The 20,155-nt window shown below is 37.1% G+C and overlaps 1 protein-coding gene across 2 annotated transcripts in view; it reads left to right on the top strand.

Annotated features, from left to right (window-relative positions):
* ME1 (malic enzyme 1) overlaps nt 1-20,155 on the top strand; it is a 187,444-nt gene that overhangs the window by 68,226 nt on the left and 99,063 nt on the right. For both annotated transcript variants that reach the window (XM_069804758.1, XM_069804759.1), the window contains exons 4-5: nt 8,392-8,467; nt 9,643-9,804. In XM_069804758.1, coding sequence (XP_069660859.1) covers nt 8,392-8,467; nt 9,643-9,804 — 238 coding nt within the window. The remainder of the gene's footprint in view (nt 1-8,391; nt 8,468-9,642; nt 9,805-20,155) is intronic.

Here is a 20,155-nt window from a genome sequence, read left to right as displayed (position 1 = left end):
CTTTGTGCCTCCAGCTGCGGCTCGCTCTCAGGCGTTACCTTTCCTGCAGGTCCCTCTGCGCTGCACTTGCCCTTACCCTGTATAATGGTGAGTTGAGGCATGTGTAAGCCAGCCATATTAGTCACTGCAACAAATAACTTGCAGGAATATTAAAACCAGCCTGAATATATGAGAATCCAACTGTATGGATTATTTTGCAATAGCAAGACTTCATGCTGCTCCCTCAGATGATGCTCTGAGAGACCACTGATGCACTGTGAGATCCCAAGGAAGATGCTTTATGCTCTAGCAGGCAATAAACTCAAGCCCATCATTTTTTTTTGTTTGTAACCTAGTCAAATATTAAAATTAAAGTTTAAGCAGAAAATTATTTGAATGTAATTTCTGTGAATGATAGGAGAATAGTCTGTGAAATAACTGAGGCTGAATAATTGCTTGCTTTTCAACTCAAAATGCATTATTTTTAATCTCTTCTATTTTAGTAATTGTAGGGCACAATACTCATGCTATGCCTATATTCAATTCTATTAAAAGTAAAAGAAGAAGGAAGAAAACATCCATTTTGTAAGGATTTAAAAATGGGTCCAATAACTTCTTTGCTGTCTCTTTGTTACTTCTCTTGCTCGAAGTAATGCTTGTGATATGAAAGCTTGTTTGGTTTTGTCCTAAGATTAAATACTTTATCTTAACATGTGCAGCTGGTAAATTGAGATCTGTACTTCTTCAGAGTGTTATGCCCAGCTTTGTGTGCTAAAATATAGGAGACTTAATTTCAATTGGTATCTGCTGATATGATTTCCACTGAAAGCAGGAATAGGTTTCTGCATATGTTTGGAGTGGAGCACAACCCAAAACCCATTTGATCTTAGGAACAGCAAACTCCGCTAGAACAGCCTTTTTCTTTTTACTGCTAACACTCCTTACTATAAACTAGGGAAAATTCATGGTCCATACCAAATTTTTACCTTGGGGGAAGCCAAGGCTAAAAAACTGCTCTAGCTGACCCTGCTTGGGAAGGGAGCTTAGACTGGCTGATCTCCAGTGGTCCCAGATGACCTCAAGGACGCTGCGATCTCTGTGCCCTCAGGATGCGGGTTTCTGAGATGTCGCCAAATGCCGTACACAGACAGCTCAAGCCTGGGTGAAACAGCTCTGCTTGCCTTCTGACTTGCTACCTCTTAGCACAGCAGCTCCTTGCATTAGGAACTGCTTTGTCACTGTGACATAAATGGAGCGGTTTCCTTGGTTCCTTTTCAGCAGATAAGGTCAGCTCTACAAATGGAAGACAGTGTCTCTTTTCAGAAGTCACTTCTTCATTAAAGTGGAAGTTGAGTAGGATATGCCGTAAGAAGAAGCGTTTTTAATAGGTCTTCACTTTTGTCCTTGTTAATGGTTATTGAGACCAAACGATGGTGATTTAAAGGTCAATGAAAACTGGCTTAAAGGACGCTATTGTCTAAATACTGGAAATTTTCCATGTTCCAATGAGCCAGGGCAGCACAAGTTGTTGAAGTAAATAGAAGGACAGTGATCTCACTTGTTTGAGTACTTCACAGTTTAACATTTGAAAGGTTTTTTTAAAAAAAACATCATTAGCATTGCAAGATTCCTAGTAGATACATGGTTGATGTTGTTTCTTGATGGTTCTTTACGCCATTAATATTAGCATAAAATAATACAAACATGATAGCTATTGAAGCAGAACAGTGGGTTATTTTTTGTCTTAAAAATGAATGGGTTTGGCTCTGGTAAACCATTCTCTCATTGACAATCTTCAAATAGTTTTATTTGTGTCTATTAGAGTGTAAGTAATTAAGTTATTGAGCAACTGTTGGAAGAATTTAAGTAGCTTCTGGAGCAAAACGGCTCTGGCTCTTAAAACACAGTATTTCTCAAAGTCTGCCTTTTCCTTTTCAAACACACACATCCCATTGAATTGCTGTTATGTGGTTAAGCAACAATACATAAAAGCTGATTGTCTAGATGAATGATACTTTAGTAATATGATTAAATCAACAAATTCATGTTTTAAAAAGTGAATATAAAGAAGATATGATTTGACCTACTCTGTTGCTGTATGAAAAGGATGTATCATTACAGTCTGAATATTTAGATCACAAAATGCTCTGCTGTTTGCTTTTGTAAGTAAAGGAGGTGAGACGCTAATTAAAAACCAGTGTTATCTAGATATACAATAATGAGTATTTTATATAATTGATGCAAAAATCCTGCAGTGACAAAGTCCATGAAGTGTTGCTTTTACTATGAAGTATTCTCAATTTTCACCTGAAATAGTTTGAGGTGCATGTTATGGTTTCAAAATGAAGTATAGCATAGCACAGATACTATATTTACTTTTGTTCTTGGATGTGCAGCATCTGGAGCACTGCAGCTTGCTGAGGCTCACACCAGAAAAATTATAATCTTAAGTAGCTACCTATCCCAGTTGTCGTAGTTTTTTTTTCTTTTCTTATTACTATAATCATCATTATTATTTATTTTGACATAATGTTTTAACATCTATACTAAAAGATCCCACAGCACCTGAATCTCTGTTGCTAGAGTTATGTGCCTTTTACTCCTCCAAACCCTAACCTTTCTTTTCTGAAACCTCATTCCCCTGAGGTCGTATTTTCAAATGCCAAGATGACAGGTGCTGTCTTTCAGGTTAGTTTCATTACTTTTCTGCTTTTAAGGCTAATTCACATTGTAGACTGTACTGTTCTGTAAGTGCCCTGAACTTACTTGTCTCTGCTATGTAGATGTTATTTTTAACTGCAGTAACTGTTAAAGCACTGCACTTACTAACAGGGATTGATAAGCAGCTTTGATGGTCTTGGGCACATGGAAGAGTGCTACACAGGCTGCCAACACTGGATAGAGTGCCACGAAACAGCATTTTGAGAAGGGAGGCTTGAAATAAGACTAAAGCTGGTTTGCTCCTATGGCTGAAGATTGACTGTTCAGAGCCCTCGACATTAGCATTTCCCATTTGCAGTGATTATGAACACTGTGTTTTTCTCTACTTTAATTATTTCCCTACACTCCTGTGCCAAACTGGGCTTTTGAGTCACTTTAAAAATTTATAATGAGGCTTGCATTACTCTTTTAAGTATAGCTAACCAGAGTTGGTAGATGTATTCTAGAAGACAGACGCTAGCCTGAAGTTACTTTCTTCTAAAAATAACTATTTATAATCAATCATTTAGGAAACCGTATGCTGAGTATGAAATAACACATAATATTCATAAACTTTTATGTCTTGTCTGGGTTAATATCTTATTCTCCATTGTCTTTCATATGCCTCTGGTACTCATCTGTTTTATGAACTTCATCTTACTTGTGTACAGCTCCAGGCTTTCAGAGGTGTTAACAGTATGTACTGTTCTCTTAATGCGCCTGTACTATTTCTGGTGTTGGTTTTTGATTTAATCTTTGTGTTGCTTCTTACAAACTTTCCTGTTTAAATATGGTTTGAGTATACAACACCTAGAAAATGTAAAGCCCATGTTTCTTTAATACTGATGAATTCAGGATGAAGGTCAGTAGCAGCTGCAATTTCAGCATCAACTATTTTATTTATTGAAAGATATACCTGTGCATTGTAAAGTAATGAAATTAACCCCTGTACAGAGGGAAAGGTAAAAAAAATAAATAAAACTGTGAACAGCTGCATTTCTTAGATCAGCTCATCAGTTGTATTTATTAGGCCTCGGAGGTCTTGAAATGAATGTTACTATGCAAAGGAACCTGGTAAGGTAAGATGTAATTAAAAGCTTGAATAAATTTTATACGATGGGAGACCATATTGAACAGTTACAATGGGAAGTGTTATTATTTCTTGGTGAAAAAAGAACAGAAAGTTCTTTGTGGGGAGGACATAGGTACTCTTAGTTTCTAGTACAATGTTTGTATTGTACCGCTTTTTATAATCTTAACGAAAATAGGAGGGAATTTCAACAGGGACTAGGGAAGTAGTTTACCACTTTCTTGCAAAGTGCCAGAGTTTGGGAAATCAGAAATAAACTGAGGCTGGTCCTTGAGATTAATTATGATTGTGATTATTATTAAGCTTGTTGATTTAGGCTGCCTGGGGAAGTGAAGTCACCTCTACTATAATTCTATGTACAGTTCATAATTCAAATAACAGTTTTGAACACGTAGGGTTGTGAGAAAAGCTTGAACTTTTTTTCATTAAAAAATGTTTGGCAATTTCTGAGACGTGTTAGATTGCCTCCTGTTATTATAAGAGGAAAGAAAGGCTTATTCTGTTACTATGACACATTTTTCTAAACTGTTCCTTAATAGAAAATAGACAAGTACATTGCTGGTGGAACATTGCTTCCACGAAGCATAATAAACAAATACTCCATTTAATTCTGTTTACTTTGTTCTCATAGATCAAAGTTCTAATGAAACAGAGCCAAATTATGTGATGTAGCATGACTGCCACATAACTGGTAAAATCTGCTACAGTGTAGCGAGCTCAGTGACCCAAAATAGATCCACCCTTTGGTGAGTGGATCCCAACCATGGGCTTCCCCCTTGCTCTTCAGGGCTTGGGTCTTACTGGTGGTGTGACAAGAAGAAAGGAGCCATAGTTACTTCTTTGCATAATTATTCCTCCGCTGTAGTTTCGTACATCGTCTGGCTATCTGACGTGGGTGTAAGTAGAAGTGATCCCTTTGGCTAGACTGGTACAAACCAGTGCTGAACTGAAGGCTAACTGGGGCCACAGTGACTGAAGATGAGCCCTTCTGTGTACGCGCTCAGACAAGTTCCACGTAGATCCGCATTGTGCCAGGTTCAAAATGAACATGTTAATTTGAAGACTAATCTGCTGCTGCAAGCTTCAAGTCAGTTTTAAGTCACAGTTTTGCTGATTGGCCTTTTAAGCCTCAGCAGGTCTTGATTTGTTGCCTCGCAAGAAAAGTCAGTATGTGTAACTGAGATGGCAGTTCAAATAGAAAGGACAATACTGTGTCATAAAACCTACACTTGGCTTTTACAGTGAGCTTGCCAACCTGGGCTGCTCTGAAAGTGTGTATGGGAGAATTTAAGCCTGCTTCCCTGTGAGATGCTTTTCATGTTAGGTATGTGAATATGTGCACACTGAAAACCAAGCAGCATATTTTTCCTCATCTTTTTTTTTTTTTAAAAAAAACCCCTTATCCTTAAGCATTTTTTTCTGCATCTTGCTTCTTTCTCCATGTGCTGAAATGCATTACTTGTCTATCTGCTGTAGCAGCCCCTCCTGAAGCGCTGTGTCAGACAGATGCCCATCACGTGGGCTGAATCTTGCTCTGCAGCTGGCGGAGCAGGGTGTGTGTCCCTGACATGACAGTACTTATTATTAACATTATACTCAAACGGATAATTCTGTCTGATTTCTGGACTGAAATACATAGATACTTTAATTCAATTTACATTGTGTAGCTTGCCCCTTTCTTGATTCTTCTCATGGTTGTGCTATGACAGCCAAAAAATAACTATGATGTCAGCCTGTGTCACCCTATCCCACTTGTAATAAACCTTCTGCAGTTGGTGCTTTTCCTTGACATAGCATGACCTCATGGAAAAGAAAAAAATACTTAGTGCTACCTTTTGGTGGTTGCTGGCAGGTAGGATTGCCAGCGAGTTCAGTCCCAGTAATGTAGGTTGAATATTTTTGTGGCTGATGCCGCTGCAAGCTGGGCTTCCTCTTGCAACCTGGTGTAGCTTCTTGCAGAGACGCCTTAAAGGAGAAAAGTGCTTTAATTAAGAAATGAAGGCTGGGGAAACGAGATCCAGAGAAAAGAAGAAAAGATTCTTATCTCTTATTCTGTGCCCTTAAATCTAGGGGTATCTTCTCAGTCAGGCCGATGTGTCCAGAAACATTTTACTAATCTACAGAAAGAATAGAGGGAAGAGGAGAAGGAGGGGAGTGCAATGCTTTCGACATGATTCTGTTTGCACTTCAGCCCCTATTTTCTATTGTTGTTTGAATGTGATCCTGCTTGGACAGATTTCTGAAATACGCTCTCAATACTTATTCAAAGGTCCTTACAAATGTTCTAAAAAAATTCCTTCTGGAGCAGCCACCCTGCCTTTATTTTCCTCTGCCGGGGAATTTATTCCATGGAGACCTCTCTCCCTAGCTTGCAAGTAAGAGGTCATTTAATGACACTGGGCTGGGCTCTGGCTCTTTAGAAAGTCAATACAAAATCTTGCTTCATTTAACACGAATCTATTAGGTCAGTGTAAATTGGAAGGCAGGGACAAGGAGAAAGAGGGGTGATGCTTCTACATAGCTTTCCTCCTGCACTCTTCTTTTCCTTTCACACACTCATCTCTCCCAATTGACTGTCTCCGAGGCTGGCAATTTTGATAAGCTGTATTTTATGACTTTACAGTTTATACAGCGCTTTATAAAATGACTCGCTCTACGATACATCAGAAAGGAAGCATCCGCATTTATTTTGCTTTGCTGCTTCATGGCGTTTCACTGTTAGGGCCATCTTTTTTTCAGGTAGCTGGCTCACAAATAGCAATGCTTGTGTGCTGTAAATACCACAACTTCTGAAAAGCGCTGTAAATATTAACCCTCCCACCCCCCAAGGACTGTCACTTCCACTGAGGTGGAGGAATTAGTCTGCTGACAGGCGTTACTTATTAAGAAACAACCGATAGACGTAATCATCCAGCTTTGTGCATTTGTTCTGAGCATGGGGAATGGATGCAGAAGGGGAATTAATGGGGAATGCCAGGATCAGAGAATTCCCAGTTCTAGGGGGAAATGCATAAAATGATATTTAAACAGTGAAAAATATCTAGCCAGAAATGACTGATTGTTTTTCTTCTTTATGCAATGCGTATATATTTTTCTTTTAGAACATGCCAGTTTTTATTTAATTAGCTACTTGAGGTTGTAGTTTCTGTTTCTGAATCATTAGCTTTAAGATTAAGAAATACTTTTGTTAATTGCCACATGTCTTACACTGCCTTTTGTCCAAAATAATAAACAATTGCAGTTGTATATTTTTGACATCAAAGAGGGGAAGAAGACACTTAAATATGAAATTAAATATGAAATTAAATATAAAAATATAGATCAGATGTTAGTTTATATATAGAAATATAAATAATCTAACATGTATGAAATATATAAACATGTTAAATTAAATATAATATTTGAACTCATTTTTGTTTCATGACTAATATACTTTTTAACACTGCAGGAAATTTTTTGCTTGACTTGCAATACTTGCAGTCATATCTGACAAGCGTGACCCACATGGGCATGTACCCAATTCTATGAATATGGAAATACTGTGGTAGACTTAGATTTAAATTATTTTTCAATACTCTTCTCTAATTTTTACTTTATAACTTTAATAACAGGCAGATGAAATGCTTTAGAATAATTCCAGAAGACAACTCTGTATACTTACTAATGCAAAATTTAATTACAAGAAAGCATCTTTGGCATGTACTTCTTCATTGATGTTTTCTTCATGGTTTTTGAGAGACTGAATTTAGTGGGAGAATTTTTTTCCACTCTCTCACATGAGAAAAGTAGATAAGAAATGGAATTAAATTAAATCTGAGTGGACCTGGATGTATATCTGCATATCAGGTAAAATAAATGAAGAATAAAATGCTGAAGAGTAGGATAAGAGATTATATCAATTTTGCTTCTATAATAAATAAAAAATGAAATGTGAATTACACTTTTCTGTCATTTTGTTTTATGCTCTTCTGCATTGGTGGAATTAAAGGTCAATTTACAAACACTCTTCAAAGTAAAAATTCGGTATGCTCAGCACTGTGGGATGTGCTACATGCTTTCAAATCAAAGAGATTTTCATATAGAGAAGATAATTTTCCACTTTTGTAGGAGTCAAAGGGGCAATCTAATTAAATAGGAAGACTATTTTCTAAACACTTAACTGAAAGCTCTTGAATTATTTTATGTAATGATAACGTATGGCTTATTTCAGGTTTTGTTCATAGATTAAAACTTTGGCCTATTCTTGTCTGTAAACGGTAGGACTGCAGTGGCACTAGTGATCACTGTCATATGATGAACACTTTTTGTGGTCTGGGACAATTAACAAACACATTTGAACAGATCAAGTGCTCAGTGAGCCTTAAAAATCAGACTTAGTAATTTTCAGAAATGACTCTTACAGGTTCTCACTGCTCAGTGAAGCTTCACTGAGTTACATGTTCTCTGTCTTCTACTAAATGCAGACATTTAATTTACTCATTCATACAAAACTGTGCACTTATTATTGAACTGAATCTACGTATGTTGGAAACACATTTGCATAGAGTTAATTTATTATTCAATTGATTTATACTGCAGTATTTAATTGCCTGTTTATATGAAAAGTATTTTTTTATTTGCAGAGGTCTTTTTATTACTATCCATGACCGGGGACACATCGCTACAATGCTTAAATCCTGGCCAGAAAATATTATCAAGGTAAGTTCAGTTTTAGTTGCATAACAAAGTTGACACTTTTTTGCACCCAAGGTGACTTGGTTAAGATATTTTTATAAGCATTTTATCAAGTAGATTTCAGTGATTTCTTAGCTTATTTTTTAAATAGAAACAATGCTGTCACGGCCAAAGTTTTGGGGCTTTTAAACCATTACTTGTTTAGCTGTGGATATCCTTTACTGATTAATTGGTCAATTACATTGAATATTATGCATCAAAAAAATCCTGAACGGTTTTTCTGCATTTCAGGGAATCACAGAGTGATCACTGGAGATCATCTAGTCCATCCTTCTGCTCAAGCAAGGTCAACCAGGGCAGGTTACTCAGGGCTGTGTCCAGCCTGTGGGTTTTGAGTATCTCCAAGGGTAGAGACTCCACAAAATCTCTTGGCAACCTGTTCTGGTGTTTGGGTTAATAGTTCTCCACATATGGTACCTGATGAGCTGTCTCACAAAAAATATTAAATTTCCAACTAAAATTGCTTGTCACAGAGTATGACAAGGAAATTATTTTGTTGTCAGCTGCTTGCCATACTAAGCACTTCTGTCCTTTACTATGAAAAATATTCCTTTTTTGCACAGACAGTTTTGTGGGGTTTACAGAGTTACTGTATATGAAACACATACTTCCTCATATGTGTAAGTATGATGGAGTGTGTTATTTGCTCAAGGGAAGAAGAAATACATCTTTGAAGGGTAAGAACCAGGTGGTTGTAGACAGCCCTGTCAAAGGCCAGCAGGAGTGGCTGGCTCTGGTTCTGCTGAAAACAGCCATGACAAAACCCAGGAGTCCAGGGTTGTTCTTTTTTTTGTGGATAACTTCCTTTCCCTTCCTATTCTGTTTTCATACTGTTGACAGAAAAACGTAAGAGGGAACAATGCCAGTTCCCTTGTAATGTAATACTAAATACCTCTCTTGTGTGTTCTTAAAAGTTTTATAAGAAAGTCCCATTTACAGTGATGCAAGAGTCTAAAATAGTGTAACAAAACTACAGCGAAATACAGTAAACCAGTTCTGGACCTTTGTTGTACTATTGATTTGTTTGTACTTGTTAGAATTTTTACATGAAAATTAAAAAATGATGGTAAAGATAATGGAATACTTAGTACATACAAGCAAAGAAGTGATTTTTACAGTGCTTTTATTTCTTCCTCCAGGCTATTGTGGTGACAGATGGAGAACGTATTCTTGGTCTTGGAGACCTTGGCTGTTATGGAATGGGCATTCCAGTTGGTAAACTGGCACTTTATACGGCATGCGGAGGGGTAAAACCTCACGAGTGCCTACCAGTGATGTTGGATGTGGGAACAGATAATGAGGTAAATCCTTTTCTGAGGTGTAGTGAGTATTAGCTGTTTGAAGGGAACTATATAAAAGTTGAACTGTAAAAAGTTGTTTGTCTTTATGTTACTAGCTTTGATTATGTGCAAACTAAAAAGTCCCATGGAAAAAGTCTAATCCTAATACACAGTGTAGATATACTCGTCCTAATGCACAGCGTAGACTGTTTTGTAAGGCTCAAGTAATTAAGGATGCTGTTGTCTGTAAAAATGTGCTGCATACATCATACATGTTAAAAAGTAGTATGGGAAATTAGATCTCAAGAAAAGGGGGACGATAGAGTTAAAAATACAATTTAAGGCAGCATTCTTTCTCCGCTTCTGCTGCAGAATTCCTCTGCAGTGATTTCAGATGTGAATTCTGACTGTGCCCCTCATTTTGGTGAACAGCTTGAAGCTATAGCCTGATCTGTGCTGGGAATGCATGTCTACGTACTTCAGTTGACATTGACTTTAGCTATAGAAAGCACTGTAATGCTATGAGTTTTCCCAAAATGAGGTCCTAGCACTTCAAGTTAATGGACCTTACCCTCTTTAACTTGGCTTCCCATTTGCGTGAAGTGCAGAGATTTAAAGTTGTTGAAAATTGGCTTTGTTATTTCCAGGGCTCCCGGGATTTCTAGTTAATTACTTGGCCCCTGTTCTTCCTTCTTTTTCTTCTGAAAGAATACTTGAATAAGTGACTCTGAATGATGTCAAATTAAATATCACCAGCAGTATCATTATGCTTTAGCAGAAGTAAACAAATGTTATACTATAAATGATGCAAGTGTTAAACTTTATGCATGATAGATGTAACAGAGATTTATGTCTATTATAGCTAAATAAAGCATTCCTGTACCAGTAAACTTAGCTGGGACCTCTAGATTGTTGGGTTGGGTGTGTGCATCTTCAGCTTCATACACACACCTCCACCCCTGCCCCACTGGGATAATTTAGACAATACATCATGAAAGCATTACTAAACTGAGAAATAGCCTGCTACCATCTCTCTCTATCCCTCAAGAACCCCCTTCTGAAAGCAGACAGCCTTACTTACGAGGTGCATCTGAACACTCTAGCACATAGCCATATCGATTCGCATACAAGTCTCATTAGCTATAAAATGGTTTTATTCCTGCTTTGAGCAGCCAGGCCAGTTACCTAATCTATTATTCAATGTTTCTATATGGTTAATTGCATCCGCTACTTCTGATACTGCAGTAGGCTTTACATTTTGCTTTTATGCTTGAGTTTCATTGTAATTTTTAATTTTTCATAGCACATTATTTTCTTGGGAGATATCAAACATACATATATATACACACAAATAGAAAAACAAGCTTACCCATACCAGTTACTCAACTTTCATGTCACTGTTCTTGTGACTAAACAATGAGTTCAATGCGTATGAAAGAGTGGCAAACCTAAAGTATTACAAGATGCACAAAAATTTTGTGAGCTGAGATTTGCTGATGCTGTGAAATATTCACCTTCTGATTCGGAGGATGCCTTTTGTTGTTTCACTTTGGAATATGTCTTCTTATTTTAGGACCATACTATGAACTGCTTCAGTTTATTCCTACAGTGCAATTAGAGGCTGAGCCTGTTTTAGTACCCAGCCGACATGGTGGTTAGCAGCGCAGGACAGGGCTGCTTCTGTTGGGGTGCTTTTCTTTCCTGCCCAGGTGTGTATCAAGCTTGGACACGCACATGCTGCCCGACAGTCTAAAATCCCCAGCTAAATTTACTGGTACAAGAGACCTTAAACTAAGTTTGAACGAATGCCAGGTTGAGTAAAGAGTTATTTTTGTTGTTTTTTTTCAGTCCTGTAGCAGATGCAAGGAATCACATTAGCTTACGGATCAGTGTGGTTTATGCCCATCTAGGTTTTTGCAGGGCTGAGGAGAAGTCAGCCGCGTGAGAGAAATCAAGGCTGTGAATCATGGTTGGGTTATGGTCAACTCTGAAGGCAGCTCAATTGCTCTTTCAGGGTTGTGCTAGACTACACTTCAAGACATAGATGTTTAGTGGCTTTTTCCCCGTGGGGACTGGTTGATCAGATGTTTAAGCATTTATCCAACAGCTGTAACTGGGAATAAGACCTCTGAATTCTGCTGTTGGGTTATGAACAGGTGGGACTTTATTGCTCTACCCCTTGACTGAAGGAACTACGTGGGCCCGATAATATTCGCTAATGGGAGCTTGGGTGTAGTTCCCTGGCTACTTTAGTCAGTCAGGGATCCTGGGGCACCAGCTCCCTTAATTTCTTCCCTCTAACACCCTCCCTCTCCCCCAGCAGCGCATCCCTGTTCCCTCCCTAACGCTGGTGTTCGTGTAACTGGGTGGTTAGCCACTGCAGAGAACTGAAATGACCGAAAACCAATCACATTTTGCTGGCTAAGCTGGTTATATTAGGTCAAGCTGCTGTGGAATTGCACTGCAATTCCTTATCTTAAAATCTAAACCTCTTGGACAAATAATTGTATTTTTATGCTATATTTTCTTACTCTAGCCAGGATTTTCCATAATAAGACACAGTAGAAATCACTCTCATAACTTGAGCACGTATAAATAATAATTATGCTGAACATTTTTTTTGAAATGTGCAGATGTTTTCCATTTAGATTAGTTCCTTTTCCCTTTCTGTGGGGGCCTCAGTGCTTTAAAACAAGTTTTAAAATATGTATTTTTGGCAACTATAATGCAGTTGTGCACAACCTGTGAATTCTCCAGGAAGATTAAATCTTACTCTAAAGCAGATTGCAAAAAAAAACTTAACAAATTTTCATCCCATATTGTTTTGTTGTGTACAGGACACAAACCAGTAACTCTGAGGAGCAACTCACTCAATTTCTGATGATTATTAAAAGCCTTATTACTGTTAGCTTTAGCAGATGTATTTCTAGCTGGGCTATTATCTTGCTACTCATAAAACCAAGGAAAGAGAAGAGAGGCAAATAAAGCATTTTTAGACAATTGCCTAGATAATAAGCAAGAGAAATGGAAACTGCTTACTTACGACTAAAAATTGACCTAGTAGAAAGACTTGCGTGACCAAACTAGTAAATTACTCCATGTAATCAGTGTGGGACTGAGTGTCCAAAAGAAGTGGTGTTGACCACTGCCAAAAATAATATGCCTGTTTCATAAGTCATTGACAAATTGGAGGCAAGTAGTTGCTGATAAGACATTTTTATCCAAAACATTTAAAACATTATTTGGAGTATTAGTTATTTACTACAGACCATGACAACCTCACTAAAAGTTGTGCCTTATCCAGTAGCGATGTATTTTTCAGGTGTGAGGATGGTGCTTCTCAGGTGGGATTTCAATCCAAGTAAAACTTACTCAGGCACCAGTCTCAGTACTGATATGAAAGTATTGTTGGAAATGCTGAGGTGATGTGATCTCTGGCTTCTGGGCATTCATCTAATGTTATAGAGGTATATGTTAATCACTTTGGAATGCTTAAAGAAACAGATTGCAGAAGAAAAATGAATGGTTATCAAGGTACAAGCAACTACAACTTAATAGAGACCTCCTTGAAACATGTACTCAGCACTTTAAGTGGGATGGGTTAAGGATGATAGAAATAATCAAGCTGAATCAAGGGAAAACATTTAAACATTAAAATGTGAATGACGATGGTTTGCTACTTAAAACATGTTATTATACTTGCACAAAATAAACAATGTTGAGGCAAGCCTGTTGGTAAAAATCAGCCTGGCTTACAGGGATGTGAAAACTGGCAGTTAAAAAAAAAAACAGGCAGCAAAACCCAGTAATAGAAATCAAGTTAAAAAACTGGGTTTATAGGAAAAAAAAAAAAAGCAAAAGACACTAAAGAAAAGAAACTTAATCTATATTGATTAAGAACAGTATGAATGAGATTTTCTGTTGTTCCTAATGCTTTACCTTAGTGGTGGTACTTGTGGAAGTATTAGATTGTCAGTATAAATATGGTAGATATTTTTTGAATGTCAGTTTTATCTATCTTGGTGAGAGTCTTATTTTCCATTTTATTAATGGCAAATGAATATGTTAAACAAAAGCTTTAAAAATTTGTCAAGATCCTTAAATCAGAATGGCCAAATAATGCTTTGGACAGTTCTTTTAAAAAAAAAAAAAACTCCAGTAAAAGCTTTCTGGACCATGCTGAGCTGGGTGGGGAGGAAGTACTGGGGTATTTTAATTATAGCTAGGATGAATTGAGAAGTTCAGGAAGGTTGGATTAAAGTTAAGGCTCTTATTTAAAATACAATGGTCCTGGTTGCTGTAACCTTAGGTAAAGAATTGAGTAAAATCAGAAAATCTGACTAATCAAGAATTGACGGTAAAATAACTATTGCTGATTAGCATGGGCTTAGTAAAACCAAATTTAATCTAATGTTAAAGTGAGTTTACAGATTTTTGGTTGACTTTTATATTTTACCTTCAGAAACATATTTGAATTCATACTGTTCCTTTTAAGAAACTGGACCAATGAAAAAACAAAGCAGGTCTCCTGCGTTACTAGAGAAAATGTGATTTAAAACATGTATTTCTGTGAGGAATAAAAAAAAAGTTGTGGTTTTATGTTATTTCAGGGTTTTTTTCAGCTCTGCAATGTTTAATATGTTTATCAATGACTTGGAGGCAGTATTTTTAGTGTCCAAGGGTCATAGATGAGACATGGTTTAGTTAAAGTACTATTATCCAGCCAGAGCAGGAATGAAATCTAGGAAGATGGATGGCTTGTGTTATACAGAAGTCAAACCAGTGGTGAAAGGGTTTCTTCTGACCATAAAAGTCTTAATCTAATAACGGATGCTTAACAGAGGAATGAGAACTGTGTTTATCTGGTATCTTACAAGAGAAGCTCTGACAAGTTCAGGGCTGCCAGAGCAATCCTGGACTGATTGCATGTTTAAATTCAATACTGGCAATGACCAGTTCTGGGAGCTTTGGAAAGATTAATTGTGTGTTAGCATTTAAACGTAAACCATTTACCATAAATTTTAGTTTAGGTAGAAAACATTCAACTCTTTTAAATAGTACTTTTACACAACGCGGAAAAGCCGAGACAGCTGGTGTTGGAAGAACTTTTTACACAGGCATTTCCTAGCAGAAGTCACCTTGGTGCTCTGAGTGCCAGGACAGCGGCCACACGCCAGCCATCGGGATTGCTCCGGTGTCAGAAGTCACACCGCCGGCACCCGCGACGGCTTCAAAGAAGCTGGACACGCAAACCTTCTCTTGCTCTGGGTAGACATAGTTAAATAGCTGGCTGGTCATATATATGTGCCATTGATATGGGCGCATATATGTATCTGAGGTCATTCTTTATTTTTATAACTGTCAAATACAGACATGGAAGTACTGGACAGTGCATAAGAGGCAGAAACATGCGGGGCAGCTGCAAGGGCAGCTACTGCTCCTTTGTCTGCCACACTTCAGGGACTTGTGGGCTGCTATTTCGAGTTATTTCCTGCATGCTTGCTTCGGAATATTTTTTTCCTTAACTTACTACAAATATTTAAATGCAGGAATGTGGCAGTTCTCACAGTTGCCCTAAATAGGTCAATGAGCATGACTGGGCTGGCAGTTCTGTCTGTTTTGGAGGAATGACAGGCATCCGTGCTGGAGGACTGAATCCAGAAAAACTGAGGTGCAAATTCAAGCTCAGTTCTTCAACTTGTGCTAGTTAGCTTTCTGCATTTCCCAGAATTACTTCCAATTGTCATAAGAACCGGAACCAGCCTTCCAAGATTCAAGACCCGGGAATGTGTAAATGGAAACTGTAGAGAAAACAGAAACAAACCTGCTTTTATTACTCATATTCCAACCAACTGAAATAGAAGCCTGGACAGAAGGAAGATTAGTGTAGAGGAAAACTGCAATTTCATATCTTATCAATCTAAAGATATAAATGTATCAAACAAATCATGTAAATTGTGTACAGCTGTAGGGATTTCTAGATAAAAGACAGTCAAAATTGGCATTCTTATGTAGATGAGGGGCACTTTTACGCAGTTGTTTGTGTGTAGTAAATGTGTTATGGAATGGTAATGCTCTCTGAATTTAGAAAGGTCCTTTTGTCCTCCCCTTGAATGAATGTTGTTAGAACTAGAGACAGCATTTCGGTGATAGTTTTACTGTAAAACAGCAGTAGCATTTCCTGAACTCTATGAACAGAGATTGCTTCTGTCTATATAAAAAGGATCTGTTTTTGTATCTGGTCCATATATAGGAATCTCGTTTCTAGGTTATGTTCTCCAATGTGTTCCCTAGCAGTTTTGAGTATTTCTGAAATAGAAATGACACTATATGTGATCAAACCCGGAGGTTTCTAGATATACAGCTTTTCATTTAGCTATGTTAAAATGTCCCTGACCAAATTAACCTGGTTGACCAAGAGAGGCTTTTTCCCATGTTCCACAAAACAGGCCAGGGAAGGTGCTCAAAGGTAATGCTATGGCCCTATGGTGCTGAATTTCAGGCATGAAAATTTGTAAAACTATTGATGGAGTAAATCTGTGGTTTTTTTATCATTTGGCTACTGCCTGTCTATGCCATTCTGGTAGTAGATAATTGTACTTTCCTTAAGTTCTATTTTACAAATGGAATTCTTTTCCCCCTTAGATCTTGCCGCTAGAGCCTTCCCTAGTAGTACACTGCCAGCACTTGAACAAAGGAGAAAATACATGAATATTCCTTTTTCCTCCCCTCTCCCCGCTTCCAGTTGGCAAGAAAATATTGTGGTAGGAAATTACTTTTCCTAGAGTCAATGTCTTGAGTAATTTTTTCTTTTCTCCTTTCAGTGTTCGGAAGTACTGAAAAGTAAAGTAATTTCTGAACTACAATTCTGTCTAGCCCATTGTGCAGAAGAAAAAACCCCACATTTTTTTAATTTGCAGGAATTGGTAGTCTCCTTTTAAATCTATTCAGTTATTTGGAGTGGACTGGATATGTGTTAGAGGAGGGAATGGGCAAGTACAATCTGTTTTTATAGATGCATCTTCCAAAACTGGGGGGGTTTAGTGTGTTTTAGAAGATTCCACCTCTAAAATAAATATGGCATCGCCCATCGCACCTAAACATGCTTTATTTAAACAACAGGGACACCTGAAACTATGCCAACATCCGTATTACGCTTGTGAACCTAAAGAATGAGCTGGGAAGGGATGGTACTTATGAGACCCACCATTTTCCCTCAGCGCAGGTGCCGTTGGGTGACATGCTTGAGGGGATCACAACTATCTGACAGCTGATGTTTTTCAGTGATTTTTTTGAGAGCTTTCCTTTTCTTGCTCTTTAATGTTCTCTTAGTGAATCGTTACAATATGTCTGGTAATACATGCACAACTTGAAAGTTCCAAAAATTATTTTGACTCAGTATTTTAACTCAAATGTGTCAAGAATTGGTAAGTGTAATAATAAATCTAGATTTAGCATTTGAATATGTTTCTGCCGTATGCTGCTGATTTGTTATTGACACATGTCAAACTCAGTCTTTTGATTAAGTTGTAGCTCACTTTTTCTTTCAAAAAATATTATTTTACATTAGTCTGTTCCACAAATTTGTAGCTTTCTATTTCTCAGGTAGTGAGTCTTGTAAGCTCGCCAGGTTGGATTGTCAGTAGAGCACATAGAAAGTAAAAAAAAAACAGATGAGGAAGAGTAGATGAAATCACAGGCTTTAGGCAACAGACAAGAAATTATATTAAATAAGCTTGCTCCAAGGGAAGCTTGAAATAAATTGAAAAGTAAAGGTTTATGTATGTGATCTTGTGTTGTATTGTATATTCAAAGCAATGGCTTGACAAGCCTAGTCTACTCTTAGAAGGAAATATTTGTCAAAATTGTTAAATTTTATCAGAATGAGAGGATAGTTTGCACAGGTTTTTATATGTGCTATTGAGCGTACAGTTATTTTAAAATGAGTGTAATACAGTGACAAAAAATATTTACTATTTATCATGAAGCATCTACTTTTTAATATAAAAGTTCAATTGCTGCCAAAAATGCTCCAGATTCTGGGTAATAGTTTTTATGTGGCACGTTCAGTGAAGGACGTAGTTATCATGCAGTCATGAAGTATACATACTGGAAAGGTAATTCATGAAAAACTGAAGGAAAATGCCTGTATTATATTTAAATATTCAAATGGAGTGGCATTTTTATTATTACAGAGGAGTTTTTCTTTTATTTTCATTATTTTTATGATTACATAGGAGTTTTAGCTAGATATTAGTGCTTTATCCATTGCATATTAGAAGCATATCGTTGGCGAATGCTAACATCTCTCAGGTCGTCTTTGGGCTTTTATACATATCATAATTTTTGTATTTTCTTCATGGGTATTTAAAATAAATGGCCTTTGTAAGCCATATGTTATCACTGCTGTTTTTGTCTCATTAATATTTTCATAGCTTGAGTAGTTTTCTGTTTGTTGTAGATAAGAGGTGAGTACTTCATAGGATATGATAAACTTTATTTTATTTTTTCCTTAGAGTAATATGTCAAATATGTTCCCTCTGTTACAATGCACTACAGACTTGTGCCCAAACCTCCTGTACTCCAAGGATTCACATCTATGGGATGTTCTAGACCCACTGATAAATAGTGTGATAGACTGGTTTGGGGTTTTACTTTATGTATTTGGTGGGGGGGATTAGCACTTATCATAAAGCGGATTCCAACGCTTTGGTTTTCTCACGCCTCAGTATTTTTTCTCTGTGGATCAGGAGTTTCCACCTGATTGTGTTTCCTACGAAGCTTTGTGGCCCCCATATTGCTGAGCTGGTGAGGTAAACCCTGGGATGTGTGGACTGGCACGGAGCCTTAGCTATAGATGACTATAGTGAGCAAGTGGAGGCATGGGCATATTTAGCAACAATTACAGTTTTCCCACAGATTTTATTTGGAAAATTTAATATTTCAAAATACATGATTTGCTGTCAACTGAAGTAAGAAAAAAACCTAAACATGCAAATATCCATCAGAATTTCAGAATGTTGCCTCATTCCCAGTGAATAAATAGGGTTGTGTGACATTTTTGTTGACTATTGCAGAAGTTGGTGTTAGTTAATATTGAAATTCTTACCACGATGGTAGTGAGAGGTGTGGTTAAGTGAATACTTATCCAAGGTCACCTTCTGTAGCATGTTAGAATTCTTGTTCTGTGTTTTCTTGCATATACTGAGTTTTCTTCACTTTATTTCGACAACGCAGATGTAGAAGAAATAGTAATTTTTTTTATACGCTTTTCTGAATCTTGTGGAAAAAAATTAAACTTCAATTTTGATATATCAGATTATTTTATTCTAGTACAGACATTATCATGATTACAAATAATGAGTCAGAACAATAAGAGTCTCCAAAGGTGTCTCTAATCGGGCCTCAGTCAAACTCTAATACTTGGTCCCATTATACTGCATTGCACAAAGTTAGGTAGTATTTCTTGAGTAATTTGCTGTTTATAACGTGATGAGAGGAGGAATGAAGTAATACAGAATTCTGCTGTATTTATTTATTTTTATTTCAATAATCACAGTAAATGCTAGTTATTCCCATCCCAATCTAACCATAGGTGCATATTCAGACTTGGCATTTATTTATGTGGAAGTGTTTGTGCACACACAGATACGTCCATTACATCATACATAGAGTTAATGTATCTGGGCTGTTAGAAAATTCCATATTTTCACAGGGCTTGTCATCAACAGAAATGGTAAATGGTTACTGGATAGAGAGGCCTTTATTGCACAGGATATTCCATATTTTGGAATACTGTGTTTTATTTGGAAACTACATTTCCTGTTTTAATCTTGTTAAATGTGTCAGTCTGCATCGTAGCTTCCATCTGAATTTTGTCTGTGCTTTTTTTTCTCCGTATGTTTCTTTACCTTCTCTCCAGATTTAATCTAAGAGCTATAATCAATTTTCACAGCCTCTCTTTTTTCCCAAATATATCCAACGTGCTGTCTGCAGGCATGCTCGCTGACAAGATGCATCAAGCAGTGCTCATGGAGAGTAACAGATAATAACTGCAAGGAAGCAAAAAAAAAAAAGAAAATTACATAAAAGCTTACAAGCCAAACAGTTGCTGTCTTTAGTCTTAGGAAAGGAAAATGGCTCATTGTTCACTGTTAGCTTTTCTCCTGGAGCTGGTAAGAGCTGAAATTCCTGCTGAGGTGGACCTCAGCTTTGAGTGAATGCCAAGGAAACCAATGTTAGCAGTTAACATTATCTGTTGGGTAGTCTTAAAAATACAGTTCAGTAACATTCAAAGACCTCTCGATCATGACTTTCTTGCAAGAAATCAGAAAGTAATTTGCTGATGGTGTGTTTTACACAATTATTTTAA

The sequence above is a fragment of the Haliaeetus albicilla genome, chromosome 17 (assembly GCF_947461875.1).
Source record: "Haliaeetus albicilla chromosome 17, bHalAlb1.1, whole genome shotgun sequence".
Lineage (NCBI taxonomy): Eukaryota > Metazoa > Chordata > Aves > Accipitriformes > Accipitridae > Haliaeetus > Haliaeetus albicilla.
Note: the sequence above shows the minus strand (reverse complement) of the source record. Positions and strands in the feature narration are given on the sequence as shown.